Source organism: Solenopsis invicta, chromosome 6 (genome assembly GCF_016802725.1).
Source record: "Solenopsis invicta isolate M01_SB chromosome 6, UNIL_Sinv_3.0, whole genome shotgun sequence".
In the NCBI taxonomy this organism is placed as follows: domain Eukaryota; kingdom Metazoa; phylum Arthropoda; class Insecta; order Hymenoptera; family Formicidae; genus Solenopsis; species Solenopsis invicta.
The window spans coordinates 26339047-26353216 of NC_052669.1; the positions used below are offsets into that span (position 1 = coordinate 26339047).

Below are 14170 nucleotides of genomic sequence, written 5' to 3' on the forward strand. Positions count from 1 at the left end.
TATAAACTATATCCTATTCAACTGAAAGTGACATATTCACTTTCAAATTGGCATATATAAAACATACTGATTTATATAACAGCAATATGAATGAGTATTAGAATAATCATTTAGTTCTTTAGAGTATATCTTCAGAGAAGCGTGATAGTGATAAAAGCAAGTATACAACTTGCAATATGAAAAACTTTTTACCTAAAGAATAGTGTATTAATAGTTTTTCTTTTATAACTCGTAATCGCAGAACTGGTAAAAAATTGAAATAGATTTGATAAAAATATTTATTTAATGGATGTATTTAAAAAACTAATTGAAATAAATATTTTGAGTAGCAAATATAAAAAAAAGCAAATACTATTTAACACTTGCGCGCGCGTACGCACATATACATGTACAGGGTGTTCATCAATGGGTTGTATACATCTTTTACTATAAGAAATGATTTACGACTTTATTCCATATAAATTACATGGAGTGCAATTGGTAAGTCATAGTTAAGGCGTGCTCTCATGGTAAAAGGTGTATACAACCATTAATCAACATCCTGTGTATGTGTGTATGTATATACACACACACACACACACACACACACACACATACATATATATATATATATATATATATATATATATATATATATATATATGAAACAGAGTACAGAATTTAGAAGAATTGAAAAATTTATATAGAATCATGTAAGAAATATTATTTGAATATTAACATGCTACTTTTATCAGTCTTCTCAATTTTAATTATTTTTTTGTCCATAATATTGAAATAAGTAAAATAAATTTTGAATTTTGTAAACCGCATATATTGAATGTTTAAAATAAGTATCTTGTTTCAAGTGTGCGTGCGTGCGTGCGTGCGTGTACGATAATGGCTGATAACGACTGTAGGATGTAAATATTTAAATAATAATTTTTATATGATTTTATAAATATCTTATTTCAAATAAATGAAAATATACATGTTAAATACAATTTGCTCTTTTATATTTACTACATAAATTACTTCCTGCAAATATTATTTTTATAGATACATTTTTTTAAATAAATAGTTCCATAAAACTATTATATTTTCTATTTCAACCATTTTCCCCCAGTACTGCTTGTAATGCAAGTTGAAAATTTAGAGTCCAAGTTGTCGTAGATCATAAAAATAAACTGTTTTTATATATACCTACCCTGTTTGTATAACCGTTATCTTAAAATTTTATCTTAAAAACGCTATTTATTATTGTTGTGAGTATATCACACGTGCATGTGCGCACACATCTTCTATTTTCTCTTAATTTCAAGAACATTACGCAATTATATCTGCCGATCTTACCGAATTGTACTCTGATGATTAAGTAGAAGTCTTACAAAGATTGCGTTCCAAAATTCACTGTCAGTACTGAAAATCTATAGCAAGGGTGCCCAACCAGTCGATCACGATCTACCAGTCGATCGCACATTTTTTGGTAGATCTTTCTTCTTTAATTACGTCTAATTAAATTCATTATTTTAATTGATTGCAATCAAATAAATTTAAAAAATTATAGCACTGCAAGAACTATTAAAATAGAATAGAATCAGCATTTTTAGATATGAATATCGTAAAATCAAAAATCAGAAATTCTTTAACTAATGAACATCTTGATCAATGTTTAAAATTATCCTTGTCTTCTTATAATCCTAATTTTTAAAAAATTGCCAAGTCTCAACGCAATGTCAAAGATCTCATTAATATTTGTATTATTTTTTACTTTTTTTAAATTTTATTATACATTCATATTTTTATTTTGATTTTATTTAAATTCTATTATAAAATTTATAATTTTTATATTAATCTTTTTCTTATTAATTTGTTCATAGTTTTAACACCTATCCCTATTAATATGTTTAATAAACGTTTAAATCATATTTTATAATTGTATACTTTTTCTCTTACATCTTAGACATACATAGGTAGATCGCGAAGTTGCTCTACTAAAAAAAGTAGCTCATAGATGTAAAAAGGTTGGATATCCCTGATCTATAGTTTATGTAACGTAGCGTAAACTATCGATTTTCAGTACCGGCAATAAATTTCGGAACACAGCCAAAATATAGATAATGGAAGACAAAATCTTGCGTTCCGAAATATATACATATACAAGTAAATTTGTGTGATATGTAAAAATGCAAGTGTCCTATACTATGTATAGTATTTGTGTAATTCTTAGTGATGACATTTAAACAGACATTTATATATATACTTACAATAGAGATCTAGGTATATATCTCACGGATCATAGCAAGTTTGATATTAAGAAATAGAATATTTAATGTAAAAATATTATAATATTTAGGTCAGAGTTGGAATTACAAGATTTTATTTTCTTTTTTGCTATTCGATTAATATTTTTTTCTTCGATATATGTTTATTTTTTTCATGTTCTCAATTTGTTTCACAATTTACAAAACATTTTTAAAATTTATTTATTTAAAAATAAACATAAAATTAATTATATAAAAAGATCAAAACATATAAAATTATTTCTTAAATATTTAATATTTCATAAAAACTGTGAGAAAATTGGGTTCAGCCAGATTTTGTAAAACGTTGATCACTGTGATCATCGGTTACGAGTTCAATAATTTCAAACTTTAAAATCTTGTATCTCCAATCCTTTGATCCATTGCCACCTGAATGTTACAAATTACATTTTACATAAAATGTCTTATTAATATTAAACTTTTTAAAATCCACAAGATGTATACTTAGATTTCCTCTTGTTAGTATTCCTACATATCAAAATATCCCATTTAAGATCTATTATCACCAGGAACGCTTTATAAAAAGAAGTTCTATAAAGAGATACACTTTATAAAAAGGACGGAATACTTTTCGTGCCACAAAGTTAGGCTCTTAAAAAATGAAGTAAAACAGACTTTATAAAACAATTTCAAGAAACTACTTCTTTCAACTTATCGTTTCTTGCGAAAAACCAGTCTTGTGGATTATTTATCTTAGTAACATTTACGTTAGAATTCACTGTGGACAGACCTGCGCGTGTGCGAGCATTAATATATCTTTCTTTTCTTTTGGAAATCTAAGTTCTCGTCCCGCTAATCGCGCAGTTTCAAGTTCACGCTCGGCTAAGGCCAATTCCATTGCCACGATCCCGCCACCGCTTTCGTGTTCTCTAGCAACCCAGTCTAACGCCATTTGGCTACGCATATCATCGTCTAATGCTCGATGACTATAATGCGCGACTACTTCCTGTCTGCTACACTGTCTCTCTCTCATAGCTTTTAAAGAGCCATTCCAATGAAGCAATTGAAAGACTGTCATCAGCTCTTGGAATTCCAACATCGTTCTTCCACGATTACACTCCAACATGAAACGAAACGCACCTATACCTGTGTTTGGATCTTCTTTCTCATCACCACTTCCCTGAAATCACACATACGTTAACATTTTTATTATGAGAACGATGGATAAAATGAGCTGATTTGACGAGTCCAAAATAGCAAATAAAAACTTTATTTGTTGAACTTTTAAATCTGATTCTTATATAAAATTTATTGGGAAAATATTAAAATCAGTATATGAAGCTATTAAATGTACAAAGCATTATATAAAAAAAATTAATTAATTAATTAATAAGTGTAAAACTAGAATAAAATAAACAATATTAAGTAAAAATCAATCAATAGGTGAACAACAAGTGAGCTATTAACAAGTGTAGAAGTGAAAACAAATCCTATTTCAAAATACTCTTCTAATTCAGCAGCTTAAAAACTACAAAAATATATACTGTTTTTACTTGCTCTTCTTTCTCTAGTGAATAAAATCGACCCATTTTATTCACCTTCTTTTTAACATAATAAAGTTTTTTTAATATTTTATTTACTTGTGGTTGGCTACCAACTCCGTTTGATGTTGCTGAAGGTTTCGCAAAACTAGCCCGTGCCTCTGCAACTGCTTTTTCAATAAAATCATCAGTAATTTTTCGCGACGGATGCTCATTAAATACAGAATTCATTAGTGCAATTTTTGCGGCAGATCTGCGCGCTTCGGCCTTTGTAGGACAATTTTGAAAACTTCCAAAGCAAGATCCTCCAGGAAGTGTTACGTAGCAAACATAAGGTGGATTGGCACCAGGAACAGATTCATAAATAACTAATGCGCCATTTCTCAATTCTGTTCCTCTGGCTTGTTTCATCTGCCAAAATTCTTGCAATGCCTCCACGACATTTACTGTAGATATAAGAAAAAAAAAATATATATGTACAAAACTATAAATTTAAAAGTGAGAAAATAGTTAATAAAATTAAGCTAATAAGAGGAAATCCAAATCTTATAAATTTTGAAATCTATATTAAGACAGAGTTTGATATCATAAAAATGAAATGGATATCGATAGATTAAAAGATTCCAAAGCTATGAATCCCCACTAGTGAGCTAGTTTTCCAGGCATGGTAAGAGAATCAAAACCAAATTTAAACTATAATTATCAAGGTTGAGTAAGTCAATATCCTTCTTTAACTATTTGTTGAGTTAAAATTAATGGCTTATAAAATTAATTTAGTTAAATTATATGAACAAAAAATTAATTCAGTTAAAAATTATGTTAAGATTAAATAAAATCAAAAGTTAATTTGAAAAGCATTATTTATATTAAATTAGAAAATTGTAATTTTTTAAAGTTAGACTATTCAAAATCGTGTTATTTAAAAATAACTAGTTGAAGTTAAAATTAATGTTATTTAAATTTTAATTAATGTAACTTAAAAGTTATTGATTTTATTATTTCATTTTTTAACTAGTTATTAACCAACCATGATAATTATCAAATTTCTTATATCTCATGAAAACAATTCATATTCAACGTCAAAGCTGTTATCGATAAAAATAGCACAAGTATATTTAATACTTTATATCTTATTACATAGTCAAAGACAAACAGGTTTATATAGAAATTTATATAAAAATTACATTCGATAAAAATTAAAAGGTAGGAGAGATAAAGTGGTATAAATACATAATCAATTTCAATCATAATACTTTCTATCTTTCTCTTCCCCTAATTCATTTTTCATATTTCCTAAAGCTAAATAGGTTGATATTTACCATTTTTTTTTTAATGGGCTGCAGTCCAGATAAGTTTGAAAAACCCTGTGTTAAAGGATTGGGGTAACAAGATTTTTTTTTCTTTACCATTTGAATATTTCTTTTTCTCAATATTTATTTTTTCTTGTATTTATAAATTTTATGATTCTACAAAAGAAATATTTTTTAATTTATTTAAAAAATAAAAACAAATTATTTAAAAAAATCAAATGACATTAAATTAGTTCTTAAATGTACGATGTTTAATAAAACCTGTGAGCTTGAGAATTTATTACTGTTAGACTGATTTTGAAACTTGAATCATTCATATTTATCACACATGTAATTATAAAATCTGTAAATCTCTTAATTCCAACTTTTAATTCATTGACACCTGAATGTTATATGTATTACTCTTGACATCAAACTCTATCTTAATATCAAACTTTCCAAAATCCATGAGATATATATTGGATCTTCTCTTGTAAAACATTGCGTCCACAATGGTAGAAATTAGTCTGAGATCTTGAATCAATTTCTAGCATCGTAAATACAAAATTTGAGAAAGATTCTGCGATATATACCTCTGCCATAACCTTGACTATGCTTCGCAAAGCTATTAACGACTGCATCTACCGCTTCTCTTAGAACTTGTTTGGCTCGGGCATCCACCAGTCCACCTGTGACCCCCATATTTTCGGGAACACGTGATTTTGTCTTAACTGGCATCATGCCCTGCATTACTCAGAAACTTGCATTTATTTATTCTGCAAAAACATAGTATCCCTTTAATGTCACTTCTAATCTTTGAACTAATAGTAAACCCAACTTTCATATGTTTATTATACTAGAATTTTTTTATGTTCCAAAGAATAAATAAAATTCTAAACAGTTGTACGCACAAAAACATGAAAATCTCAAGATTTATAATAAATGGACAATGTACGCTAATTCTGCTGCATCCGAATCAGCGATTAAGGAGACATTTTTTTGTTTTTTAAAAATGCGGAAGTCTTGTGATACGAGATACGAGACTCGTCGTCACCGTTCATCGTTGACACTCGTACTCGCGATCAGGATCGGATCAGCGTTCGCACCACGGCCACGACGACGCGTCTCGTTACTTACCGAAGAACCCGAAGAATGAACAAGACAATGCCGTGTACGCGCACTCCGTCTTCCTGGTGACCGTCGACGTTCGGCACGACGAGTGTCGGATGCTGCGCGACGAGAGCGGAGAGACGACAGTGGCATCGGGCGTGAGAAAGAACCCGAGAGGTCTGGTCGTACAGAGATCTGGATGCCCAGAAATTCGTGTAAATTACTCCCCGATCGGGGCACCGCACCGAGCGCTGCGGGATCAAATTGCAAGACACATATAACGCGTTTAATGGCCCCGGACCACTGACGATTTCCAGAAAACCAGGGCCGTGCGGTTGGCACGGGCGCCCCACATTACCACGAGCTCTGTGTTTCGTCTCATGTATTATCTTTTACACCATGCTTCGTCCCTCCGCAGTTTCGCACTTTCCGCCTACGTCGATTCTTTACTTTTCCCCCTTTTTTTCTTCCTTTTCGCTTGTGAATTCTCAATTTAGAATTGAAGTACTACGTATTCGTGACTGTGTTCCGATATATGTAATGTACATACACTGCCAGTACTAAAAATCTATTATATATGTAACGTGAACTGTAGATTTTCAATATTGACAATGTATATCGAAACACGGTACCTATAATTTTGTTGGATATCCAGAGGCTCAAAACCCAGTCGTATTATTGCAAATTTTTTTCTTCGCTAACAAGGAGCTTACTGGCCGTACCATATACTGCACCTCGCTCAGCGTGACGCCCGTGACCGCGTTTAGTCACGTTTAATAATTCGCCAAGGAAATATATGACAATTAATATCTAATTGCTTCTAGATAACTTAAAATTATCAAATTATCTAAAGATAAAAAGTTGCATGTAATATATTTTGGATAATATAAAAATAATTTTATTTTAAATTTACTTGAAAGATGATAAAAAATATATATTATGCCATGTAGCACAAAAGTTTGCAGAAATATTATTGTAACGTTACAACGCATGTAGCAGACTCATCACGTTGAAATGTTCTTCTAAATAATCTAAATCATTGGCTGCGTTCAGCAGACTCACCATGTTGAGATATTCTTCTAGATTATCCAATCAGACTTTCAAATTTAGAAGAATACACCAATAACAGCGAGCGCTCACAACTATTGAGTCTGCTGAACGCAGCCATTCGATCAGACGTTCAGGGTTGGTTTATATTATCTGTTGCCGTAAGAAATTGGCCAATCAGGGTCGATTTATAGAAGAATAGTTGACTATGATTGGTGAATTTCTTACGGTAACGGCTGTTATAAACTAACCCTTAAAGTTGGTTTACAATAGCCGTAACCGTAAGAAATTGAACCCAATGATAGTTGATTTATAGAAAAATAATCAACTATGATTGGCCAATTTCTTATGGTTACGGCTATTATAAACCAACTTCAAACCAACCTCAATTTAAGCCTGTTCTATAATACGTCGTATGTATGTACATACATACAGTCGTGTTCATTATAGTTACGATACTTTTTCTTTGATGGTTTTTGGAATGTAGCTTTGCTCATCGAGCGGCAAACGTAATTGGTTGGATCCACAAGTAAGAACCAATCATGTTCTTAGCTCTCGTTATAGTTGCGCGTTCAGAAACGCATCTAAGAAAAAGTGTTGCAACTATAATGAACGCGACTGTAGGCGTGGGCTTTAGTGTGTGTATGTTTATCATTGTGTGCACTGTATTACTTGAACGTGTCGTATGCTGTTATCGCATTGGCTAAAGAGAATTAAACAGGGATCCGTATTGGTACTACCATTTTAGGTGCAGTCACGTGCATCCAATCACGTGGAACCCCGAGCTAACGCTAACGTCAAAGACCGAACTCGTCTTTTATTAAGGGCTATTTGCACCAACGATGATTAACTTAATCGGCTAATTTTTCTATCGGAATTGACCAATCGTATTTGTCGTTAAGTAAAAATGACAAATACGATTGGTCAATTCCGATAGACAAATCAGCCGATTAAGTTAATCTGCGTTGGTGCAAGTGGCTCTAAGATTGATGAATTATAATTATTACCGAATTCGTCTCAATTTCGATGCACATTACTCGCACGTGCATTTGATATAACGGATTTTTTATACATTTTGACACAATTAATATTATTACATAGAATATAATAATATTATATTAATCAGATAATAAATAAAAATGAATAGAATAAAACGTTAATTAGATTCTACTTTTAATTTTTATTGTAACTTTTTAATATGATCAGCAATATTTTAGAAAGATTGCAGTCATTTTAGTCATTTTTTAACTTTTAATTTTTCTTCCATAATTTTTTTTTTTTAATTTACATATTGTTAGTCTATACGGAAAGTCATGAAATCATAGAGTAAACAAGCCGTGTAGACGTATAGTCTTGAAATGTATTGTGATACAATTCCCGATAATTTGTCAAGCTAAGCGATTTTTGCGGAAAAAAAGAGGCGAATAAGTGTGACGATGCTCCTCAGGAAGCAATCTCGATAAGTATATAATAGTACACGATGCGACATCGGGTAATTGCTGCAGGTAATGGCGCGATGGATACGTGGCAAGAAGTTGCTCGCCCCGAAACGGCTGACCGTGGAAGTAGGAAAAGCCCGCGAACGAGGCGTACGGCGCGGGCGATTTACGCGCGCATCGCGCACATATTTCCCGTGTGGTCGACGGCCGCTCGCGGCCGCTGACGTTCGTTGACGACCGCAATGCAATCGTGTGTGTACGGGTTCGTGTTCGTGTGCGTACGACGGATCAGCTGAGCGCCAGCTGTGCCGCGCGCCTCGGCCAATCGGCGGGGAGGACAGCAGCGCGGCGTGGCGCCCATCGCTCCGGCGTTCCCGCGAAACGCCAATTTGCTTTGCAGCCGCCAGTTCGGCTTCGCGCGCGTCAGAAACGTGCCCCGGTGTCTTCCGAGTGTTCCGCGATCTTCCGCGAGTGTGTGGCCGTGTTAATCCGCGCGTGAGGGTGCTCACGCTTTCCGTCCCGACACCGAGGCTGAAGTGATATCCGCGCACGAGAGCGACAACGCGGAACGAGAGCGGAAGATACGCGGACGTGAGTGACGCACATAGCCGCGACACGGCCTCGGCTGGTCCTTCCTTCGTCGTCCTTCCTTTCCCGCGCGCGAGTTTCCGGGCTTGACGCGTTCCGTCTCCGGGACGACATCGGGATACGCGTCTATTCGCTCGGCCGACGTCAAACGTCGAATTTTACCCGATTTCCTCGCCCGAACGAGCCGGCCAAGCGCGGTCTCGCGCGGAAGGACGCTGATCTTGGAGTCGCGTTTTGATGGACAGGAAAATCGGGACTGAAGTGCGAAAGGAAGAGTATTCGGGAGTTGAGGTGTCCTAACGACGTCGTGTATGAAATGTATCGTGAAAATCTCCAAAATTCGCCCCCTTTTTGAGGTTATGTGGCGCATATAGAGGGCGTCATAGGACGTGCAGGGGTTGGTCGTCGTTTCGCGCGCTGCTCTCCCGCGCTCACTGATCCACGTCCTTTATTTTTGTCGGAATATCGTCGATTCGCGGCTCACGCTCGCTGCAATACGGCTCGTCCAGGAGATTAATGAATTTTCCGACCACCGGGATCAACGCCGGACCAAAATCGTGAGTCGCATGCTGAATCAAAGACGATCGAGAGCAACGTGCATTATGGCGATCGGATGCGTGTAGGCTTCGCGCGCTCCTCTGCTTTTCGTCACTTTCCCAGGAAAATCATTGCGCCCGGTTCAAGAAAATTGTGCGGACGCTTGTTCCAAGGGTCTCCGTAGTCACGTACACCCGGGCAAAATTTATTCCTACGACAAATATTTTTCGTACACGTTGGCAATTCCGCGACAAGATGCCACAGAGCAGGTAAGCGATCGACGTTCCATTTGGCATTAAAATTCATATATATCTTTCCTTCGTGGTTACTGATTTGTCTAGTTTACATTGAGATCGATTTAATGCCTATCCGTTACCCGATTAAAAATACAATTTTTCTATCCGTACTTAAATCTTGTGCCTATAACCTTTTTCCTTTAGTTGGTTTCTTTTCTGGAACTTTAGCAGCTTTTCTCCAACAATGTAATAATTTGTTGTTTCTTAATGATTTGCTATTCGCGTTGTAAATCTACAAAATAACGTTAGCTCCAAAAATTTTTTCACGACTATTCAATTTTTACATCTTGATTGGAATTAACATCTTTGGAAGATATTTACTTTGCTTGCCTTATGCAAATTGTTATAAATAGACGATGTCGAAAGACATTGCACGCACAGGAATTTCAAAATCTTTTTTTTTGTATTTAGTTTGCAGGAAAAGAAGTCACAAACCTATTTGCAAGGAGGCAAGACACAATCTTTGAAACGTAAGAGGCGCACGACAGAACTCTCAGAAGATTCAGAAAACATATATCCACCTAGTAAAGTGCCCACGCTGTCTCATGTTTCGTATTCCGAGTCCTGTCACTCCACACACTCGGTAGACGTCGCGTGTACTCCCTATCAGACATCTCCGTTAAAAGAGCAGCAGGAGCCAGCTACATGGTCCGAATTAAGAAGTGCAACTTGTTTTTTAACACCCTCAGCCTCTAATAGCACATCTGTTAGACCTAGTCCATTGCCATCCCTTCCATGGGCCGATGGTTCTCAAGTGTGGTCCCTCATGTGTCTCGGGGATCAAAAAACTCTAATTCAGAGGGATCCAGAAATGTTTCAAAGGCATCCAACGTTGCAGCCACGGATGAGAGCAATTTTGTTAGATTGGTTGATCGAGGTTTGCGAGGTGTACAAATTACATAGAGAAACTTATTATCTCGCTATGGACTATATAGACAGATATCTGTCTATTCATCACGATGTACCTAAAAATCAATTGCAACTTATAGGGATAACGTGTCTTTTTATCGCTTCTAAGGTTTGTAAATATTTTTATTTTTTTATTTTAAATCACAGGCAGATTAAAAATGTTCTAGTAATTGAATATGTAATGATACAGAGTTAAAATTGTTGAATTTTTTTAAGAATTTACAATATTAAAATTTTTTATATCAGGATTTGATAGTAAATGTTAAGTTAAAAGTTAAATTGAACAAAGTTATAAAGTTAATAACTTTTGACTTAACATAGTTAATTTTAAATGATTTAATTTTTAACTTTAACTAGTCACTTTTGAAATACAATCTTATGTTAATAATTTTTTCCTAAATTAAAAATTTATGTAAAAAAGTTGAAAGTAAACATACATTCTCACATAAAAACAATATTTTTTCTTATTTCATATAAACTTAATTTACAAGTAAAATAATTAAAAATTTGATTTATGCTATAATTGTTTTGAACAGTGTAGCTATAGAAAATTACGAATTTTTAATTTAATATGATGAATAATTCTTTACAAGATTAACTTTTGAGTTAGTTTTTTGTTTGTCTAACTTCCAATGTAACTAAATTAATTATGCAAGCCGTTAACTTTAGTTAAAAAATATACTATCTTACCCAAACCTGAATTATATAATTAACTGAAATATAAAATGCTGTTATTAACATATAAAAATGCAAAAAAATTTTAGATTGTTTCCAAAATAATAAAAACTTGTAAAGCATCTGAATGAACGAATATGTGGATAATTTAAAATACTTGTTTTTAATGCTTTAAATTCTTTCTCTGTCCTAAATATTCGTTCTTAATTTTTTTATTGATTATAAAATAAATATAAAAAATTATCATCTTAACAAACATAATGTTTCTTAAAAAATTTTAAGAATATTGTCAAAATATAAATTCTAACCTAGTATAATAAGTTTATTTTTTAATATCAGTTTTCATAATATTTAAAATAGCCTATCTTATAAACATCTTTAGGATTACAATTAAATTTTAATATTATAAAAAAACAGTTAAGATTTTATAATAAGTTTTTGTGTGAATGTCCGAGTATAAGGACATGTCATTTTGATCATTGGGACATCACCTTACAATAAATGGTTAAGAGAAATTTAATTTAATTTTTATTTTTTATTTTTGCAATCTGAAAATATATCTATCTTTAGCAAAGTGGATTAAAAATTAAAAAATAAAATAAATAGATTATAACGAGAAAATATAACAAAAAATAATGTTGCAGGTTGAAGAAATATATCCACCTAAAATTGCGGAATTTGCATATGTCACCGATGGAGCCTGTACGGAAGAAGAAATTTTGGGAAAGGAGTTAATGATCTTGAAAGGACTTGGATGGAATCTATCCCCGATAACCGCTCCAGGATGGCTCAATATTTATATGCAGATTGAATCGGGCGATTCATCTAGACCAAACACTTTTATATATCCACAGTATGGTGGATCGCAATATTCTCAAGCGGCTCAATTATTAGATCTGGCGACTTTGGACGAAGGTTGTTTGAAGTTTCCGTATAGTCACATAGCTGCGGCGGCAATTTACCATACCCAAGGAAGGGAATGCGCGTTAAGGGTATCTCGATTATCATGGGAACAACTTGCACCTTGCGTCAAATGGCTCACAGCGTTTGCTACTACCGTTGCGGAAGAGGAATCCCAGTGTCTTTTAAGATCTACGATTACACCTGTAGAATCACACTCTGGGTCTGGACTGAAGGCCACTGTACCTAATATCGTTGTGGACGAATCGCATCGCATACAGACTCATGTGGTCGATTTGAATATGCTGGAAAAGGCGCAGCAACGATTAGCCGGAGAAATCCCGAGCGGTTATGTGAACGATTCTGACATAAACGTTGAATCTGGTAGGCAAAGCCCAAACGAGAGTGGCCTTTTAACTCCGCCATCTAGTAATCAGAAAAATTCTCCATTGTCAGCCTGCCCTACACCACAATTACATAATCCTTATACATAATTAAATATTTGCAAGTGCTTCGTATACTATATATAGTAAATTGGTTATATTTACTATATAGTCGCGTGAATCAGTACGATAATTTATATGGAAAGAGATATTTTGGAAAAAAATACGTGCAGAAATGCTGATAACATTGAATGTCGTGACACGTTATTGTAAATAATACGATGCTTCCTCATCGCATCCTTTATACCGAACGATTGTACTTTTGAATTAACAATAAGTTACAGTACAAGACATCGAGCATTTTGCAAATAATGATGCATAAAATAGCACGATTAATTCACATCACTTATTTTATTACAGACACAAAAAGTGATTTATGGCTTTGCGTTGTTTATAAATGTCTCTCAAAGCACATTTATGATTGTAAGTAGCATACTTGACTGCTTTCTGTGATTGTATCCAATACAGTGAAATTTTACATGCCTATTAGATCAGGCTCAACTTTATATACTTTATACACATATTTTGTAAACTGTAAGAAGAGAAATACTACTGTCTATAACAAGTGTCCTTAAATGATTATTTCTTTCTATTTTTTGAAAGAGCATTGTGAATAGTATTCTTTTGTACAACACTCACTTTATTGTGTAATACAATTATGTAATACGGCGGTGTGTTACTTGGCCAGATGAATGCATTTTATTATGTATATGTACATTATGAAATTCTATAGAAAACAAAATCTTCATATCCTTAAATTAGGAGTGAATGATGAGGGATGAATGAGAGGATAAAGTATGACGGTTAATTAAAATAAAAAGACTAATAATCTCTAACGAGTAAGCATTAAAATTTTGTGGTGAATTTGCACTGCCAGGCATGTAGTAACGTGGCGGTTTATACATATTTGTATGATGAGTTTGACAATAAATATTTTGCAAACGTACATTAGTGTAAAATAAATTGTTTCTCTACTAATTCATTTATATTTAACGAAGTCGATCGATTATTTTTGTTTTTCTTGTTTATTTTTTGTAATAAATTCATCTGAAATGGTTATATGATTAACATTTTTAATTATTAAGTGATTTTTCAATTAAAATAAAAAAATAAGATTAGGGATGATCAGTTTTAAGTTTTACAGTTGGCAATTTAT

The 14170-nt window shown here is 33.4% G+C and overlaps 2 protein-coding genes across 3 annotated transcripts; one reads left to right on the forward strand and one right to left on the reverse strand.

Moving 5' to 3' along the window:
• Positions 1-2829: 2829 nt before the first annotated feature.
• LOC105195893 (protein limb expression 1 homolog) lies at positions 2830-6994 on the reverse strand. Of its 2 annotated transcripts, none has more exons than XM_011161518.3 (4): positions 6813-6994; positions 5664-5846; positions 3881-4227; positions 2830-3420 (listed from the first exon to the last, which is right to left on the reverse strand). In XM_011161518.3, exons 2-4 carry the CDS (start codon positions 5818-5820, stop codon positions 3016-3018), a joined length of 909 nt encoding a protein of 302 aa, XP_011159820.1. In that variant the 5' UTR covers positions 5821-5846; positions 6813-6994; the 3' UTR covers positions 2830-3015. The 2 variants fall into 2 exon arrangements, with proteins under 2 accessions (XP_011159820.1, XP_039306228.1); XM_039450294.1 differs by lacking the exon at positions 6813-6994 and adding an exon at positions 6208-6786.
• A 1981-nt stretch (positions 6995-8975) lies between these two features.
• On the forward strand, positions 8976-13962 carry LOC105195892 (G1/S-specific cyclin-E1). The gene is made up of 3 exons (XM_011161516.3): positions 8976-10060; positions 10499-11105; positions 12316-13962. Exons 1-3 carry the CDS (start codon positions 10047-10049, stop codon positions 13063-13065), a joined length of 1371 nt encoding a protein of 456 aa, XP_011159818.1. The 5' UTR covers positions 8976-10046; the 3' UTR covers positions 13066-13962.
• Positions 13963-14170: the final 208 nt, after the last annotated feature.

Bases quoted from the DNA above. Each gene is read 5' to 3' on its own strand.
- LOC105195893 (XM_011161518.3), bottom strand. From the start codon at position 5,820: ATGCAGGGCATGATGCCAGTTAAGACAAAATCACGTGTTCCCGAAAAT. The intron at 4,228-5,663 runs GTATATATCGCA...TTATATCTACAG, and splicing joins TAGTCAAGGTTATGGCAGAG to TAAATGTCGTGGAGGCATTG. The intron at 3,421-3,880 runs GTAAATAAAATA...GTGTGATTTCAG, and splicing joins GAGTTGGTAGCCAACCACAA to GGAAGTGGTGATGAGAAAGA.
- LOC105195892 (XM_011161516.3), top strand. The intron at 11,106-12,315 runs GTTTGTAAATAT...ATAATGTTGCAG, and splicing joins GTCTTTTTATCGCTTCTAAG to GTTGAAGAAATATATCCACC.